The sequence below is a fragment of the Hyperoodon ampullatus genome (genome assembly GCF_949752795.1).
Source record: "Hyperoodon ampullatus genome assembly, chromosome: 2".
Lineage (NCBI taxonomy): Eukaryota > Metazoa > Chordata > Mammalia > Artiodactyla > Ziphiidae > Hyperoodon > Hyperoodon ampullatus.
Window position 1 is genome coordinate 157357790 of NC_136915.1, and position 17367 is coordinate 157375156.

Consider the following 17367-nt stretch of genomic DNA (forward strand, 5'->3'; position numbering starts at 1 on the left):
TCATATTTTATAACCTATGCAGGTGGTAACTTTAAGTTAAAAAGGACTTGAAGATAAAATAGCATGGCATAGTGGCTGAAGGTACAGATTTGGGGACCATGCTGATAGGTTCCCATTGGAATCTACCTCATAAGGTATTCTGAGGATTAAATGAATTAATAAATAACAAAATGCTTGAAATAATGTCTGGCACATAAAGAGTACTAAATAAACTCCTTTAAGAAAGTTTCCTAGGTTATTCTTTCTTTCATAAACAGCATATTCATCTTAAACAGTAATGTTCATCATAGTATGTTTCTGAAAATAAAATTTATTTAATTTTTCAAAAAACTTCCTTTAGAAAAGAAGGTGTAGATATTTGGAAATATAACAGAAGTGCAAAGCACCGCCTAGAGATAATCATCACTCACCTTTCCTGGTAAATACCTAGAGGCTTGTTTTCAGTCCATGACATTCTATATATATGAGTTTCATAACCAGTTTTTCTCCATTTAACATCAGAGCATCTCAATACAATGAAACGAACAAATAGAAATACCCGAACAAGGAAATGAAGCATCAACTATAGTAACCTCTACTGTCTTCCTATCCCAAAGTCTAGAGAGTTTAGGATTAATTATTTGATACACTTAGGTTTTCATTTGGTCCAAGGAACTGCAAAGCCAGACAGAGCCAGACATGCAGATGAGTTCCCAGACTCTGAAACAGAGGTGCCCTTGACCTTACTCTGGCTCAGATGTAAGTTTCCCAGACCCTAGTCAACAGGCGCTGGCTCAGAAGCAGGGTACAATAAGAGGGGGTGTTTTCCTACCAGTACTCAGTGATTGTTTGCCAGCAACAACAAAAAGAAATTCAGTGTGAAGCATGGCGCATCACAGCTGTGTGCTCTTCCTTCAGAGCCCTGCAGTTCACTGTCATGGGATGATCCATGGCAGTGAAGATGGCACTGAGAGGACTGGGCCAGAGGACTGCCATCAGATCACAGGGCGAGGGCCAGGACCAAAGGGCCCCGCATGTATCAGGGCTCCAGCAAGCAGTGCTTGATGGACAGACAGCCAGGCCGAGAAAGGAAGAGGTAGGTGATCCTCGGCTTTGTTCTTCCATTAGATTGAAAGTTCCTGGAACAGAGGAACTGTATCTTGTATATTTTTTAAAATCCCTTTCTATACCTAACAGAATGCCTTCCTTGCTTCCCCTTCATAAAGCACACGTTTGTTCACTTAAGTTCTGAAACCAGACACAGCCGAGTTCCCTAGGTTAATGTATTACCTGTGTAAACTTAGGGAAGTTGCTTAACTTCTCACCATCTCCACCCCCTCACTTATAAGTGGGCATAACAGCCCCCGGTAAATAACAGATATCATTAATATCAGTTCATTATTATTGAATAACTTACATAGCGGACATTATGTTATGTTAGGTAAGAGTGGTGTATGATTAAATTAAAAGCATTATCTTCAAGGAGCTCAGAGTCAATGATCATGAACTAATAACGATTTACTGAAGAGTGGCTAGATCTCTCTCTAGAAGGGAAATGTCTTTATTTTCCCATCACATTTCACTCTTCTCTCTACCCCAAATGCAGGCCTACATTAATTTTTCCCATTACCCATGGTACCCAAGGATATTCTGTGCCAACAGACACTCAATGTAGCACTTTGTTACATATTTTCTAGTTTCTATTTCTTGCTGAATATTTCCCGTGCATAAATGGTGTCTTTTCTAAAATAAGGTAAATTCTTTGAGGCAGGTCACTTGATTTTGTTTCCTGTGTATCTACCACCCACAAGCACACAGGGTCTGTTTATAAACACTGATTCAATTGGAGCCATTCTAACCTTGTAACTGGTCTATCAACAACCACTGAATGAGGATTATTTCCTTAGGAGTACTTCATTGGATGAAGCAATTTTCCTCACTGTTTAGAATGTGTTATCAGAAACACAATTAAACTGTGACACCGATTTATGATCACAAACTACTCAACTGGAAATATTTCACAGCTGAAAGCTCAGGAAGGCCTGGTGGGTGAATGAATGCTAGACCTACTTCTGCTCTGTCCCATGGGGATGGACCTGCTGTTGCTGTCTCCTACTCTGTCCCAATCCTCCCCTCTAAAATCTGGGCAAAGATTCAGGGCTCACGTGCCACTGCTTCCTACATGCCTCTCAAGGCAGTAACTTGTCTTTCTTATTTCACCAGATGTGAAGGATTTACACGTGACATGTGATGCATATAAAATCAACTTTGGAGACATCATCAGTGTGCAATAATAAATAACTGTCATGTTCTGATCCCTGCATGGCACAAATACCACACCGTCATACTTTGTCTTGGCTGGTTCTATGAGGCTTTAATGATAATACAGTCTCAACATGTATGCAAGACCATGTACTGGCATTAGTATTTCAAGGTCTGTAATTATCTAACCTGAGGTGAGGATGATCATTTAAATAGCTTAAGGAATTAGCATCGAATCTCCTACACTATCTGTCCAGTGTTTTCTAAATGCTCGGCCAGGGCTTCTCTGGTGGCACAGTGGTTAAGAATCTGCCTGCCAATGCAGGGGACACGGGTTCAAGCCCTGGTCTGGGAAGATCCCACATGCAGTGTAGCAACTAAGCCTGTGCACTACAACTACTGAAGCCCATGCACCTAGAGCCCGTGCTCCGCAACAAGAGAAGCCATTAGAATGAGAAGCCCGCACACGGCAACAAAGAGTAGCCCCCGCTCGCCGCAACTAGAGAAAGCCAGTGCGCAGCAATGAAGACCCAATGCAGCCAAAAATAAATAAAATAATTAAAAAAAAAAATGCTTGGCCAATTTCCAGGTTACATAATATGATTCCTATACTGTCTGTGTGAGCTTTTTGGTGTTTTGAAAAGAGAATTACAGTGTAAACTTTCCAAATATTAAAATACTTGCCCTAATATGAAATTTTCTAAAGTTATTTCCCCACTGGTTCGGTAAAGCTTCCCAGTCTCCCCTTGACATGCCTGATGCATAATGTACCTCTGAGCCTTTTCACTATCTCTCAGTCTGAAACTCCTGCCACACTTCTGTTCCCTCGTCTGTTTTTCATCTTTTAAGACTCAGCTGAGGGCTTCCCTGGTGGCGCAGTGGTTGAGAGTCCGCCTGCCGATGCAGGGGACACGGGTTCGTGCCCCGGTCCGGGAAGATCCCACATGCCTCGGAGCAGCTGGGCCCGTGAGCCATGGCCGTTGAGCCTGCGCGTCCGGAGCCTGTGCTCCGCAATGGGGAGAGGCCACAACAGTGAGAGGCCCGCATACCGCAAAAAAAAAAAAAAAAAAAGACTCAGCTGAGGCCTTAATCATTCTCTGTTTTTTTTTTAACATCTTTACTGGAGTATAATTGCAATCGTCCTCTTTATGAGTCTTTTCCTACTCCTAAGAGACCCTTTTGCATTATCATCATAGGACACTGACATTTTTTGTTGAGATGCCCATCTGTTGCATCATTATCAGTTCCTAAAAGAAAAGGACCAGATTTAATCCATCTTTATAGCCTCAGCGCCTCGCACCATGTCTAAGCCACATGAGATACTAAGCGCTCCGTGGACTGGACAAACTGCTAGGTTTTAAATGAAACCAACAAGCACCACTGATCTATCTACCTGGACAAACAAGACTATCAGTTCAATCCCTGTTGCCCTGGGGCTATTTCCAGTGATAGACAGAGCTCTCTCCTGTGGGATAGAGTTCACATTACCCTGAAAGCACAACTGAAGGCCTTCAGAAGGTGGGAACATAAAATTATATTTATCAAAATAAATGGCTGTATTAATGATAAATGTTAGCCACAAAAGAGTTAAATCATACAGGAAAATACAAAAAAAGAAATTAAGAATCACCTGAACCTCCACAATAGAGAGCTTGCCATTGTTAAAGCTTTGGTAAACAGCCTTCCAAACACTTCTTTTATGAACTTGCACAGAATTTTACATCTATTTTAAACATATAAAATTTACAAACAAGATATGTTGTGTAAAACTCTTTACCGACATGTTATAGACCTCTTTCCATCTCAATAAATAGAGTACCTTAATCCTTAATGGCTGCATTCGATATATGTTTCATCAGTGAGAAAGACCCTTGAGCATAGCACCCTTGAGCATAGCATAGCCGTTTGCATGCTTGTCCAATTACCTCCTTATGATAAATTCCTAGAAGTGGGGCTGCTGGGGCAAAGGCTGAGCTCATTTAAATTTTACATATTATATATTACCATTTGGTGCCCCAGAAAAATTGTTGTGGTTTGACATTCCCAGTTACAGCATGAGACAGATGCCTGTTCCTGCCAATTTGAGTGGTGACAAATGTTTTGTTTTGCTTTGGGTTTTGGTGTGGTTTGTTTGATTGCTAAGAAGTTGAATATCTTTCTGTATGTTTACTGGCCTTTTTAATTTTTTCTTTTTTGATTGCCTGGTCACAAACTTCGTCCATTTTTCAATTGGAGTTATTAGTTCTTTCCTTATAGATTTTAAGGAATTTTTTTAAAGATTTTAGTCTTTTTATACTAGTCATTTTAACCCTATTTGTGTTACAGATATTAATCTCACTCACTTTGACATTTGTCTTTTAACTCAGTTCATGGCGGGTGGTGTGTTTGTTGCCATGCAGAGATTTAAACATTTTATGTAGTCAACTATTTCTTTTAGGGCGTTGGGTTTTGTGGCATTATGAAGACATTTTGCAACCTAAGATTATAAAAACATCCATTTTTTATAGTACTTTTATGGTTTCATATTTTACAGTTCAACCTTTAGATTCATCTGGAAAACTCTAGTATGAAGGGATGAGTTAGAAATTCAATTTTTAATATTATAGTTATGAATATAAGTTCATATAAATTCTATAAAATGATTCATATTTTAAAGAATAAAATAGAGTTGAACATGAATAAAGAATAAAACATCAATTGAAATAGTATCTAACTGGTGCAGCTTTTTACTTCAGTTAGCTATGAACGCACTTATCCAGTTACAATCTGTGTCTGTTGCCTCTTGGCCTCTCCACAGTGCTTCACAAAGAAATGTCCTTCCTTCTAGAAACATCCTCACTGTACATGATAAACCCAAGACTAGGAAAATGCTGATCACACCATATACAAAAATACAACACACACATAAATTAATGTTTGATAAATGAAAATATGTTTGCTAACTTCTATGTTGGTACTATTTTTTAAACCACACTTTTATAGTGATAAGGCATAATATTATATTCACCACTCTTAAATCATATACTTTGGTCTTTTGATTTAAAGACACATACACACTCACATTTTACACAGAACATAAGCTGGTCTAGGTCAAAACAGAGAAAGAACAAATCATAGGGACACAAATATTCTAAAATACAAAATAAAGAGCTAAGTATTATGTAGCTCTTTATTTTGTATTATGTAGACAATCAATAAACTTTTAAAGTTTGGAGAATGCCACATCTGCAATAGACTGGTTATGCTTTTCCCCCAGCAGAGTCAAGGGAAACTAGGGCCAGATAATGATAGCGATAATAAATGGGCTTGGGACTTCCCTGGTGGTGCAGTGGTTAAGAATCTGCCTGCCAATGCAGGGGACATGGGTAAGAGCCCTGGTCCGGGAAGATCCCACATGCCACTGAGCAACTAAGCCCGTGTGACACAACTACCCAAGCCCGCATGCCTAAAGCCTATGCTCTGCAACAAGAGAAGCCACCACAATGAGAAGCCCGAGCACGGCAAGGAAGAGTAGCCCCTGCTCGTCGCAACCAGAGAAAGCCCGCTTGCAGCAACGAAGACCCAACGCAGCCAAAAATAAAATAAATAAAAAATAAATACATTAAAAAAAAAAAAAAAAAGAATCTGCCTGCCAATTCAGGGGACTAAGGTTGGAGCCCTGGCCTGGGAAGATCCCACATACCGCGGAGCAACTAAGCCTGTGCGCCACTACTACTGAGCCTGTGCTCTAGAGCCCGTGAGCCACAACTACTGAGCCTGCATGCCACAACTACGGAAGCCCGCATGCCTAGAGCCCATGCTCCACAAGAGAAGCCACCACAATGAGAAGCCTGTGCACCGCAACGAAGAGCAGCCCCCGCTCACCGCAACTAGAGAAAGCCCGTGTGCAGCAACAAAGACCCAATGCATCCAGATATAAATAAATAAATAAACAAACTTATAAAATGCTAAAAATGAATGAATGAATGAATGAATGAATAAATAAATAAATAAATGGGCTTCACTCAGTGCATATCATGTGGCAGGTCCTAATCTAAGGGCTTTCCATTCATTGATACATTGAAGTCCTCTGAAGGCAGTAAGTACTAGTACTGTATTCTGCATACTATACAGATGGGGAAACTGAGGCAAGGAGAGCCTCAGTAATTTGTCAAGACTACATGTTAGTGAGTAGCCGAGGCAGGCTTTGAAACCCATTAGTCAGATTCCAGGCCTGTGCATTCACCGTGAGAGTGAACTTCAGGTCCACTGAAAATAGCCCTAACTACCACATTAGTCTTGCAACATCCTCATGTTAAAAAAAAAAAAAAAAAAAAGCTGAGGCTGAACTCGGGCAGCCAGTTAACAATTGCTTCGTAAAGACTCTTGAGAAAAAGTGGGTTCGGATTTTTTAAAAATTATTTATTTATTATTTTTGGCTGTGTTGGGTCTTTGTTGCTGTGTGTGGGCTTTCTCTAGTTGTCTAGGTGTGTGGGTTTCAGTAGTTGTGGCTCGCGGGCTCTAGAGCTCAAGCTCAGTGGTTGTGGTGCATGGGCTTAGCTGCTCCACAGCATGGGGGATCTTGCCGGACCAGGGCACGAACCTGTGTCCCCTGCATTGGCAGTGGGTTCGGATTTAATGACAAAGACAGATATCTTATTCCTGAGAGTGGAATCACCCTTCATCAAGAGTCTGCATCCTTAATTCTAGGCACAGTCCCACTTTTTTAGTTAAGTGAACTGGCGGGGCTCTTCAGTTTCCTTTTGTATCAAGTGGGGATTATAACTGCTCATGAAAAGGCCTTATAAACTGTAAAGTATGAGTCTGTGCTTTTGATGCCAGCTAACAATTCAGGGGCAAAGGAAACAGCCACACTTAAGGCTCCAGGTGCAGAAGGTAGGTACTGCGCATCTCTGTAGAGAGCTGGGGCCTAAATGAGGTCTAAGCACCAGACAGGTATGGCCAGGTGTGCACTGCAGGTGGCTGCTACCAGGTAGGTGCTGCTAGGTAAGTGCTACCTGGCAGGTGCTGATGGCAAAACAGGTCCTTTCTGCCACATCAGCCAGGATTCCAGGAAGAGGACATTGTTTTGAATTTCTGAATTCTTTGACGTCATTCAGGAGAAAATAACTCTGAGAAGAAGTGCTATGGGTACAGAAACCCTCCCACCTTCTCTCTTGTGGCTGAGTCACTTTTTTAGAACTTCCCCCAGCAGAGAACAAGCCTTGCCCACAGCTCCAGTCCTCTGTGCTTTCCGCTGGATGGTACCAGGACACCGGGAAGCACCCAGCAGCATCGCTGTTGCCTTCTCCAGGGCCAAATTCAGTCTTATTTTCTGCCTGAGGAAGGGTTCCAGGCAGCTACAGAGAAGACCAGGCACCTAGAGGGGCAAGGGAGCAATTGAAGGAAACCCTCAAGACATAAAACTGAAGTGACACCACCGAGGGCCCTGCCAGCACGTCCCCATCAATGGCATCTGAGAACTCGGAGGGTCCCTCATCTTGCAGTCAGTCTGCCCGGTAGCAATAAGTGACAGATGGGCCTACTTTTCGGCTTACCTCTGTATATAATATTAAAAGAACAGGCTCGTGGTACCGTTGGCAAGGGAAGGAAAAACAGCACTTGGATTTTTCTTTCTTTAAATATATAAAGTATCGTGCATTTCGAGACTTTCTGTCATAGAAAATTTTTCCAAACAGCAATTCAGACTGACTCTACCTCAGCTAGATTAACTCCTGCATCACGTGGCATTCCAATGCGGTCTGCTTTGAGGTGGGCAAGGAGCCAAAGTGAAGAGGCTGGGCCGGGCTACTCCTATTTACAACTCACGCTCAACTGCTAATTATACCTGACATCTTTCTAAGTGCTTTCCGTGGTTTGATCCTCCACACAACTCTGAGTGGTGGATACCATTATTATCTCTATACTGTAGACAAGGAAACTCAGGCACTGATGAGGTTCCTTGTCAAAGACAACACAGGAAGTGGGGAAGCTGGAAGAAACCCAGCTGGTAGGAGGGAACTCACAATCACTGCCTTACGTGCTCACGGTCTGGGCCTGTCTCCTCTTTCCTGTCAAAGTGATAAGCACCTATCAGAATGGCCCAGGAACGATCTAAAAGCAGAAAATGAAACTCGGATACTGTGAGACCTTCTCTGAGTCAGACGCTGGCCTAAGCACTTTCCCTTCGGAAGTGTGAGATGGAAACTCAGGGCCAAGGTGGGCTGACTTCTATCATTTCATTAGCCCCGTGTGCACTAAAAGCCTTGAAGACCTTTCGGAGGCTCAGCTCAGGACCTTGTGGAATCTTCAAAGACTAAACCCAGGGCCAGGTTCCTCACTCATCTGGACTTAAATATTTTTCAGCTTTTATGACTGTGACCCAGCTCTATCACACACCCATCAAACACTTCTCTTTTAAGGTTCTTTACCAACTCACTGAAAAAAAAAAAGGGGGGGGGCGGGGGAAGGGAAGATGTCCTCTTTGACCTTTGGGAAATAACTTCAGAAGTCAAAAGAAGCTTCTGGAGGCCAGCAGGAAAGCTACAGGGGAGGCAGCTAAAGACCACCACTAATTAGCATTGAGAGGCGAGCAAGTTAGAGTCTGCTCTACCTCATCTGCCAGGCTGGCTCCCAATCTCTGCCTCGCTCGTTGTCCTGTACTCTTCACCTGCATGCACCTCCCACCTGCAGAGTCAAAGCACAAAATGAGGGCTGCTGCCTCAGCCCAACCCCTTTCCTCTTCGATTCAATAATAAGTAAACTCCAAAATTGAAACTTGAAAGGGAAGGGAACTGTCAACACCAACACTACCTTCTAGTGACTTAAACTAGTACTATCCAATAGAAATATAATGTGAGTTATGTAAGTACTTGAAACATGTCCAGCAGCGACATTAAATAAGTAAAAAGAAACCAGGGAAATTAATTTTGATAATATATTTTATTTAACTCAATATATCCAAAATAGTATCCTTTCAACATGTAACCAATAGAAAATGAGTGAGCTATTTTATACTTTTTTACCATAGTAAGTCCTCAAAATCGTGTGTGTAATTCACACTTACGGCACATCTCAATTAGGATTAGCCTTATTTCACATGCTTAATAGTCACACGTGGCCAGTGGCTACTGTACTGGATGGCAGAGAGTTAAACATTATGCTCTCTGCTACTATCTCACAAACACAGATTAATTCATCTTTAATCTTCACTTTACACAACCAGCAATTATTACAGGAAGAAACAGTGAATTATTACGTTGCTTCCAACTGCTTTGAATTTCTGTATAAATCTATTTTCTCATTTAATCTTTACCATAACCTGTAAAGTTGGTCCCTATAGTATTTTTTTTTCTATAGTATTTTAGATGGGTAACAGATTGGCATAACACCAACACACACACACACACACACACACACACACACACACACACACACACACACACACACACACACACACACACACACACACACACACACACACACACACACACACACACACACACACACACACACACACCCCTGTTATATGTTCTCAACTTACGTAGCCAAGGACCAGATCAGAACTGAAGCCACACAGCAATATAGAGCCCAAGTGAAAGAAAGCGGCCAAATTCTTGCTTTACCGCTGCTCTTTTACACACCACCATTCCAGAAGAATTGACTCTAATAATCTAAGCACTTCCACTTAAGGGGACACGTACAAACAAGAGGACCGTCTTGGTCCTTAGTCAGTCAAGGCCACCTCATCATAGGGGAGCTGGCATGGTCAGGCCCCAGCTCCTGGAAGCCTGCGTCCTCTCGAGGTCAAACAGTCCCTTCCTCCAGGGGCTTTTTGCAGCTCATAAGACAGAGGACACACACACACACAAATAATGAGATTAAATATATAAGCAATACATAAGTATGTAAAAATGTACTCTGGGATGGCAGGAAAGAGATTCTTTCTGAAGTTATTAGGAAAGCTTTATGCAAGTTTGGAAAAAGAGCAGGATTTAAAGAGATGAAAGCAGGAGAAACGGCTCATGCCAAGCAGAGGTCACGGTGTATTTGACCCGGAGGACAAAGGCGTACAAAGTGGTCACAGGGTGAGCTGTCCCTCTGGCTGAATAACAGGGAAACATGAGGGACAGAGAATGAAACAAGGCTGCCAAGGTGGGTAAGAGGGTAAGAGCCATCGTCAGAGGTCTTGAATATTCACTAAGGATTTAGGATTTTACTGTCTAAGAACTGAGTGCAGGAGAATTAACATCGACAAAGGAGTACTTTAGGAAAACTTGCTACCATCTGCAAGGGTGCAAAAAAATTGAGAGTTAAAAACAAAAGCAAAGAAGCAAACAAACAACAAAGAGGGCTAATGGAGCATCAGTTCAGAGGACACTGTGTTATTCTGGGTTATGGACTATAACAACCTGAACTATGCTGGTGGTAGGAAAAGTGATGCTAGGAGAGAGTGAAATTCACAGGTCTGGGAACTGGGAGAGACAAATGCCTCAAGTTTAAATAAAGCCTTTGCAAGATTAAAGCCTACATTACTGGAAGAATGATGGTGACCTTCACACAAACAGGAAAGTCAATATAACTGAAGAGTTTCCCCCCTTGGGGATGGGCTGCAGAAGAGATAATGATCTCAGGTTTGATATGAAAATTTCCCTAATAAGGCCTGAATCTGTTCTGTGCACCTACTTTAATAGTCTAAGTGAATGATGGTTGAAAGAAATCCAATAAGCACCTGGCTTTTCTTAGAACTTGCCTTACTAGTTCCTGCTAACTTGAGCCTGTTGGTCACTTACTTTATGCAAGCTGGTCTTGGCAATCTGCTCAGTTGTCCTCTGAATGACCTCAGCAGATATGCTGATCACTCTTCACATCTGCCCTAACCACTGAGGAAAGGAAAATTCCAATCTGGAGATGGAGCTTTCTGGCCCGGCTTTTACTTCTGAAAGGGCCACAGAAATGAGACACAACTTTAGATCTGAAACTTTTTATGCTCCTATACTTAAAGTAGAAAGAAAGTCTATAGGTGAACGTCAGTGATAAAGTTCCTTGTCAATGAGCTCCTGAAATCTATGAAATCTAGGAGTCAAGATGCCCATTTGCCAGTTAATCCTCAATGGTGGAATATTCTATAGCAATTCTGTCCCACACATTTTGAGTGGTGGGTCTCTGATACCGAGCAGGGCCCTGTGGGGCTCCTGGGCACAAAGCCTTTCTGTTTCCCCCATTTCTTTGATTACAGGAAGGAGCCTTCGTTCAGCCTCCATGACCTTCCCTGAGTCCCAGTGGGCAGATTCAAGCAGTTGTTAATTAGGGAAGGGAGGGGATGCGAGACCAGGGAGAAACAAACAGTCAAGAGAAACAACAGTGCAGCCTTGGGGCAAGGTCCTGGTTCCCCATCAAGGGATACAAACAACAATATCTTTGAGCTGTTTTGAAAATACTGAAACCCCCCTCCAGGTGGGAGAAGTTAATGATGGTACACTACCCACAAGCATGTAGATCCCAGACCAGTTGGAACCTGAAGGTTGATGATGCTCACTCCTACTTACCTCACCACCAATCCATCAGAAGAATGTCCACTAGCTCATCATGCCCTCTTTGAACCATTACAATAAAACTTCTCACTATCCTCTCCAAGTGGGGACACAAAGTTTTTCGAGGCAGGAGCCCGCTGTGTCCCCCTTTGCCTGGCAAAGTAATAAAGCTATCCTTTTCTATTTCACCCAAAAATATGTCTCTGAGATTCAATTCAGCACCGGTGTACAGGGAAGCTGAGCTTTCGGCATCATCTCCTAAATAACCAAAATACCACAGAGACCAAAATGCTTCACATAAATGGAAATTCCTATTTGTAAAAACACACTGCTTATCAACGCTCCCCAGCATGGCCTTACAAGCTATGAAATTAAATTAACACTTTTAGGAAAAGGATCGAATGTGTGTGTGTACACACACTCAGAGACATATACTTCAGAGCTGTCCCCAAATATGCCACCTTTCACAGACTTGGTCAACCCTTCAACAACATGTGGTAATAACATCTTTCAAGCATTAAGCTTTTAAAAAGTGAATGAGGCCATTTTATTTGGTGGAAAATAGAGGCGTGATTTAGAAAGCAGAATATAACTGTCCAGGTTGGAATACAATCCAGTCATGAGTTCTCATTGCCTCTGTCAATGGGTGTGGTAACTCATCTCCAAAGACAGCTCCCAACAATCCTCCCCTCCCTATAGCACAGACTCAACAGATGGAGAGCCTTTGTGCTCCCTTGACTCTGGGTTGGTCTTGTGACTTGCTTTGCTCAACAGAACATGGGACAAATAACATTCTTGCACTTTCAAACCCAGGTCTTAAGAGGCCTGGAAGCTTCTACTTCCTCTCTTGGAAGCTAGCTGCCACATGGAAATTTGACTACCCAGATGGAAAGAGAGGTCTGAAGCCATCATGGTCAGTCGAGCCCAGCTGAGTTCCCAGCTGAATGCAGCTGCATGGCTGAGCCCAGGCAAAAAGAAAAAAAAAAAACCAGCAGATGAACCCTAGCCACCCCACAGAATTGGGAAAAATAATAAATCAGTGCTGCTAAGTTTGGAGTCCTTTGCTATGTGATAATAGATCACTGAAACAATGGGTGACAAAAGATATCAAATGGCTAAAAGTGAGCCAGATCTACCATTCATCTGTGACCACCTGTGATTCTATTGGGATTTTTGTAGACTTCTGCTTGCAAACTAATTCAAGTGGAGAAACAGATAGGACCTTCTCTTGTCATATTCAAACTCTAGCATTCAGTAACATCTAGGATACTGGTACTGATGTTCACAATGGATTCTGACAGTTCTACTCCCAGAACCCTGTAGGGCTAGGAAAACTCTCCCTGACTGGTACATGAAGCTCTCTCCCTCCCTGTATTCCTGCTTTATCTAACACAATGCCACAAACCTGCAAATGCTGATGTAAGAAAGAGTAACAAGATGATGAAGGCTGGAGTGAATGGAACTTCAGTGTGAGTACCAGGAGGATGAAGAGAAGCTGGCAGAGGCCTTGAGTGCACTTTATGGCATGGAGCCACACAGACAGCAATGACTGGGCAGGCATGGGGTAGACTGAAATATTAGCCACAATTCTTGACCCTTCTCTACATCCATACCCTTGCCATGAATGTGCTGTGGTCAGATGGACTTCTCTGCCCCTTGTCTTTGAGCCTGTTCATGTGACTTGATTTGACTAGTAAAATGTGGGTGCAAGTGACAGTGTGCCAGGTCTAAGCCTAAGCTTAAGAGGCATCATGTGGATCACTTGTACTTTTACCCTTTTGCAAAAGAAGAGCGTACCCCCCTTGGCTCACTGGTCCCAGGAGGAAGCTGAGAGACTTGGAACAGAGCCACTCCAGCTGACCAAGCAACTCGTGATCAAGAAAGACAGGATTATTGCTGAATGCCACTAAGATCTTGAGGGTGTCTATTACCCAGCAATAGTTGAATAATACAAGGCTCCTTTATTAGATGCTAGCATTTACAAACTACACATGGTACTTTATTTTTTATTTTTTATTTTTTTTGCGGTACGCGGCCCTCTCTCTGTTGTGGCCTCTCCCGTTGCGGAGCACAGGCTCTGGACGCGCAGGCTCAGCAGCCAGGGCTCAGGGGTCCAGCCGCTTCGCGGCACGTGGGATCTTCCCGGATCAGGGCACGAACCCGTGTCCCCTGCATCGGCAGGCGGACCCTCTACCACTGCGCCACGAGGGAAGCCCCACATGGTACTTTAGAACAACAGAAAGTCTTCTTAGCTATAAAAGTTGTAACCACATCAGCAAATGAATGGTTAGATGGTCTCATTGACAAGCAAAATATTAATACAATATACTGAATATCACTAAATTTTTGCTCTTACAAATCTAAGGTTACCTTTCTACAGATTGTAATTTGGTATTCCACATTCTCCATAATTTAACCCTAACTTAGTTTTGTACCCAATTCCCTCTCACTTATATTTTATATTACATTCGAACTGGATTACTTGTAATTCTTGAATATGGGTCACATCACGTCTAGCCTTTCCTCATCTAGTTCCTTCCTACACCCTTCATCCGACAGGTTTAGATTCTCCAGTCCTTTAGGGCCAGGGTCAGCTGTCACCTCTATAAGAAATCTGCTCTGATCCCACCTTTCAAGGCAGTCTCTCAACCCTCTGACTCTTATCAGGACGTGTATGTCTTTTCCTTCTCTGGTATTTGGCTTATTCTGCCTCCTAACACTTCTTCATTCTCTTACGAAGTCCTAGAAAGCAAGGTTTATCTCTGTATCCTCCATGGCATTTAGCAAAGGGTCTGACACATCGTGTACTGGCCAGTGAATACCTTTTCACATTAAAGACTGAGTGATGGGGCTTTCCTGGTGGCACAGTGGTTGAGAGTCCGCCTGCCGATGCAGGGGACACAGGTTCGTGCCCCGGTCCGGGAAGATCCCACATGCCGCGGAGCGGCTGGGCCCGTGAGCCATGGCCGCTGAGCCTGCACGTCCGGAGCCTGTGCCCCGCAACAGGAGAGGCCACAACGGTGAGAGGCCCGCGTACCGCAAAAAAAAAAAAAAGACTGAGTGATGGATGGGAGGCAGCAGGAAATGACATTGAGAAAGAAATGTGGACTTTGGTGCCTGAGACATCTGATTCTATCACTTAGTAGCTGAGTAACTTTGGATCAGTTAGTCACACTGTGCTCCAGCTTCCAAATCTGTAAAATTAAGATGGCACAGATTTCACAGGATTGTTGCGAAAATTCAACATAAAAATGAATGTAAATGCTTCTCGGTGTCTGACATATGGTGAAGGCTCCATAAGTGGTAGCTCTAATTACAAAAATGACAATGACACAGAACCTCACATAGAAGTTAATTTAAAGAAATCCCTGATATTAGATTATTTCCTCTTAAAAGTTAAGTGTTTGAGAGTAACAGTGATGACTCTAGCTCCTATTAGCTGTTTTCTCAGAAGGTGTGGTTTCAAAGAGCTGGATTCTACTTTATTAAGATGCTCATATGTCACTCTTCTCCACATTTCTTGTTTCTATTGGTAGTGACCACTAGAAGCAAATTTGTTCCAGGCAACAAATACATCTCCTTAAAACAAACCAAAATGAAATCTTCCTCCCTCCATATACATGAGTCCACTTGTAACAGAGCATTACCCCTTCCACATTGTTCCCAATTCTTCCCCAGGGGACTGAAACAACCATTGCAACGGATCAAAAGCTAGAGATTGAAACGCAGTAGAATTCCTTGACAGAGACTGAAGAGTGCCACTTGACTTGTTTACATGTAAACATCATTGCAATGAGGTTCTTAATCGAATAAGAGATGTAGGGGTGCTTTTATGAATAAAAGTACCAGAAAATGTCAAGTCTTGGGTATTATTGTTAAAGTAATTCAGCAAAAACTGCTTCATCTGCCTGGACTAACTGGAATTTTGTACAAACCCATAGCCACCCTGCATCAGGGTAATCATTGATCTTCCAAAGGACAAACTCAAGATTAGGCAAACTCAAAAGGCTGTAAGTGGCCAGGCATGGAACGCCAGTGAGTGAACTGGGCCTGATGTGCGTTCACGGGGAGGGCTCAGCCGTGTACTGGAGGCCATACTGTGATTGAACCGGCAACTGCTACCCCATTCCACCAACTGTTGCCTCAGGGAATGGAAAATCAGTGTTGTCAGACCTTTTCAAGAAATTTGGGGTTTTGTGTGAAACATCCTGATTTTTAAAGGCCGCCTTGCTTTTTTATTTTAAAATTCTCTGGGGGCCAAAGAAAATATATTTGTAAACTAGATGTGGCCATGGGTTGGCAGTTTGTGACCTCTGCACTAGATAGTCTCAAGTCACTATGAATCATCACAGGATGGTTAAAAGACGAGTTCTAAGTTCACTGTAATTGTGTTTTTGAAACCGAGAATTTCTAATTCACAGAAAGAGTAATTCCTTATAAACTTATAATAAAACTCCAAAAAACACGTCATTCCCTCCATTATAAATCCTTGCCCGCTTTTGGACCTCCATGTGTTCAGTCCTACAGTTCTGGACCAGGACACCCTGTGGCCACTGTCCCATGCACCTGTTTATGTCCTACTAGTTCTTCAAAGCTTGATTTAAATGTGAGCTCTGCATAAACCCTCCATGATCCTCCTCACAGTCTTCTAGATATAAATTATGACGAAAACTGCCCAATGTACAAGGTCTGCCTTGATTTTTATCATCTCTCATCAGCCCTCTACCCACAGCCCCCCATCACCCCTGCACCCCGTCCCGCCCCCCAGCAAACAGAACACAGGAACACTGCAATTGTTCACATGAAAGGCCTGGATGGAGGGGCCAAGGATGAAATTCAACTGCACTTACCACCAAACACGTCTCCATTCTGGTAGTTCTTCCCTTTCTGGGCTTCCTCTTCATTTTGAACAGTGGCAACATGCTTCGCAGAGGCACAGCCCATAGTCTCATTCGGTCAGCTTCAGCCGGGCTGAACTGCAAAGCATCTCTACAGGCACGGGGACATTTTTTTCTCTTTAGACACAAGGAAAATCCACCTTCTTGCTGAGTCGGTCAAAATGTGCGCACCTGCAAGAAGAGAGCGCTAGATCAGAATGTGGGACATGAAGCCAGTCAGTGTCTCAGTCTCCGTGGTGATTCCCGCCCGACCCCACTGGACTGGGGTGCGACCAGGCGCTGAAGAAGGAAATGCAGCACGGGTCACTCTCATCTGACCCCCGCTTGAAAAGCAAGGTCAGAAGGCCTGCGCCCTACGCAACATGTGGCTGGACTTTTTTTTTTTTAATCTTTATTGGAATATAATCGCTTTACAATGTTGTGTTAGTTTCTGCTGTATGACAAAGTGAATCAGCTATATGTATACATATATCCCCATATCCCCTCCCTCTTGCGTCTCCCTCCCACCCTCCTTATCCCACCCCTCTAGGTGGTCACAAAGCACTGAGCTGATCTCCCTGTGCGATGCAGCTGCTTCCCACTAGCTATCTATTTGACATTTGGTAGTGTACATATATCCATGCCACTCTCTCACTTCGTCCCAGCTTAACATTCCCCCTACCCGTGTCCTCAAGTCCATTCTCTATGTCTGCATCTTTATTCCTGTCCTGCCCCTA

The 17367-nt window shown here is 43.1% G+C and overlaps 1 protein-coding gene across 1 annotated transcript in view; it reads right to left on the minus strand.

Annotated features, from left to right (window-relative positions):
* LOC307067962 (uncharacterized protein C1orf21) overlaps positions 1-17367 on the minus strand; it is a 231262-nt gene that overhangs the window by 129588 nt on the left and 84307 nt on the right. Inside the window, exon 2 of the mRNA XM_079725580.1 lies at positions 16604-16822. Within this exon, the coding sequence (XP_079581706.1) occupies positions 16604-16697 (94 nt within the window). The 5' untranslated portion in view covers positions 16698-16822. The remainder of the gene's footprint in view (positions 1-16603; positions 16823-17367) is intronic.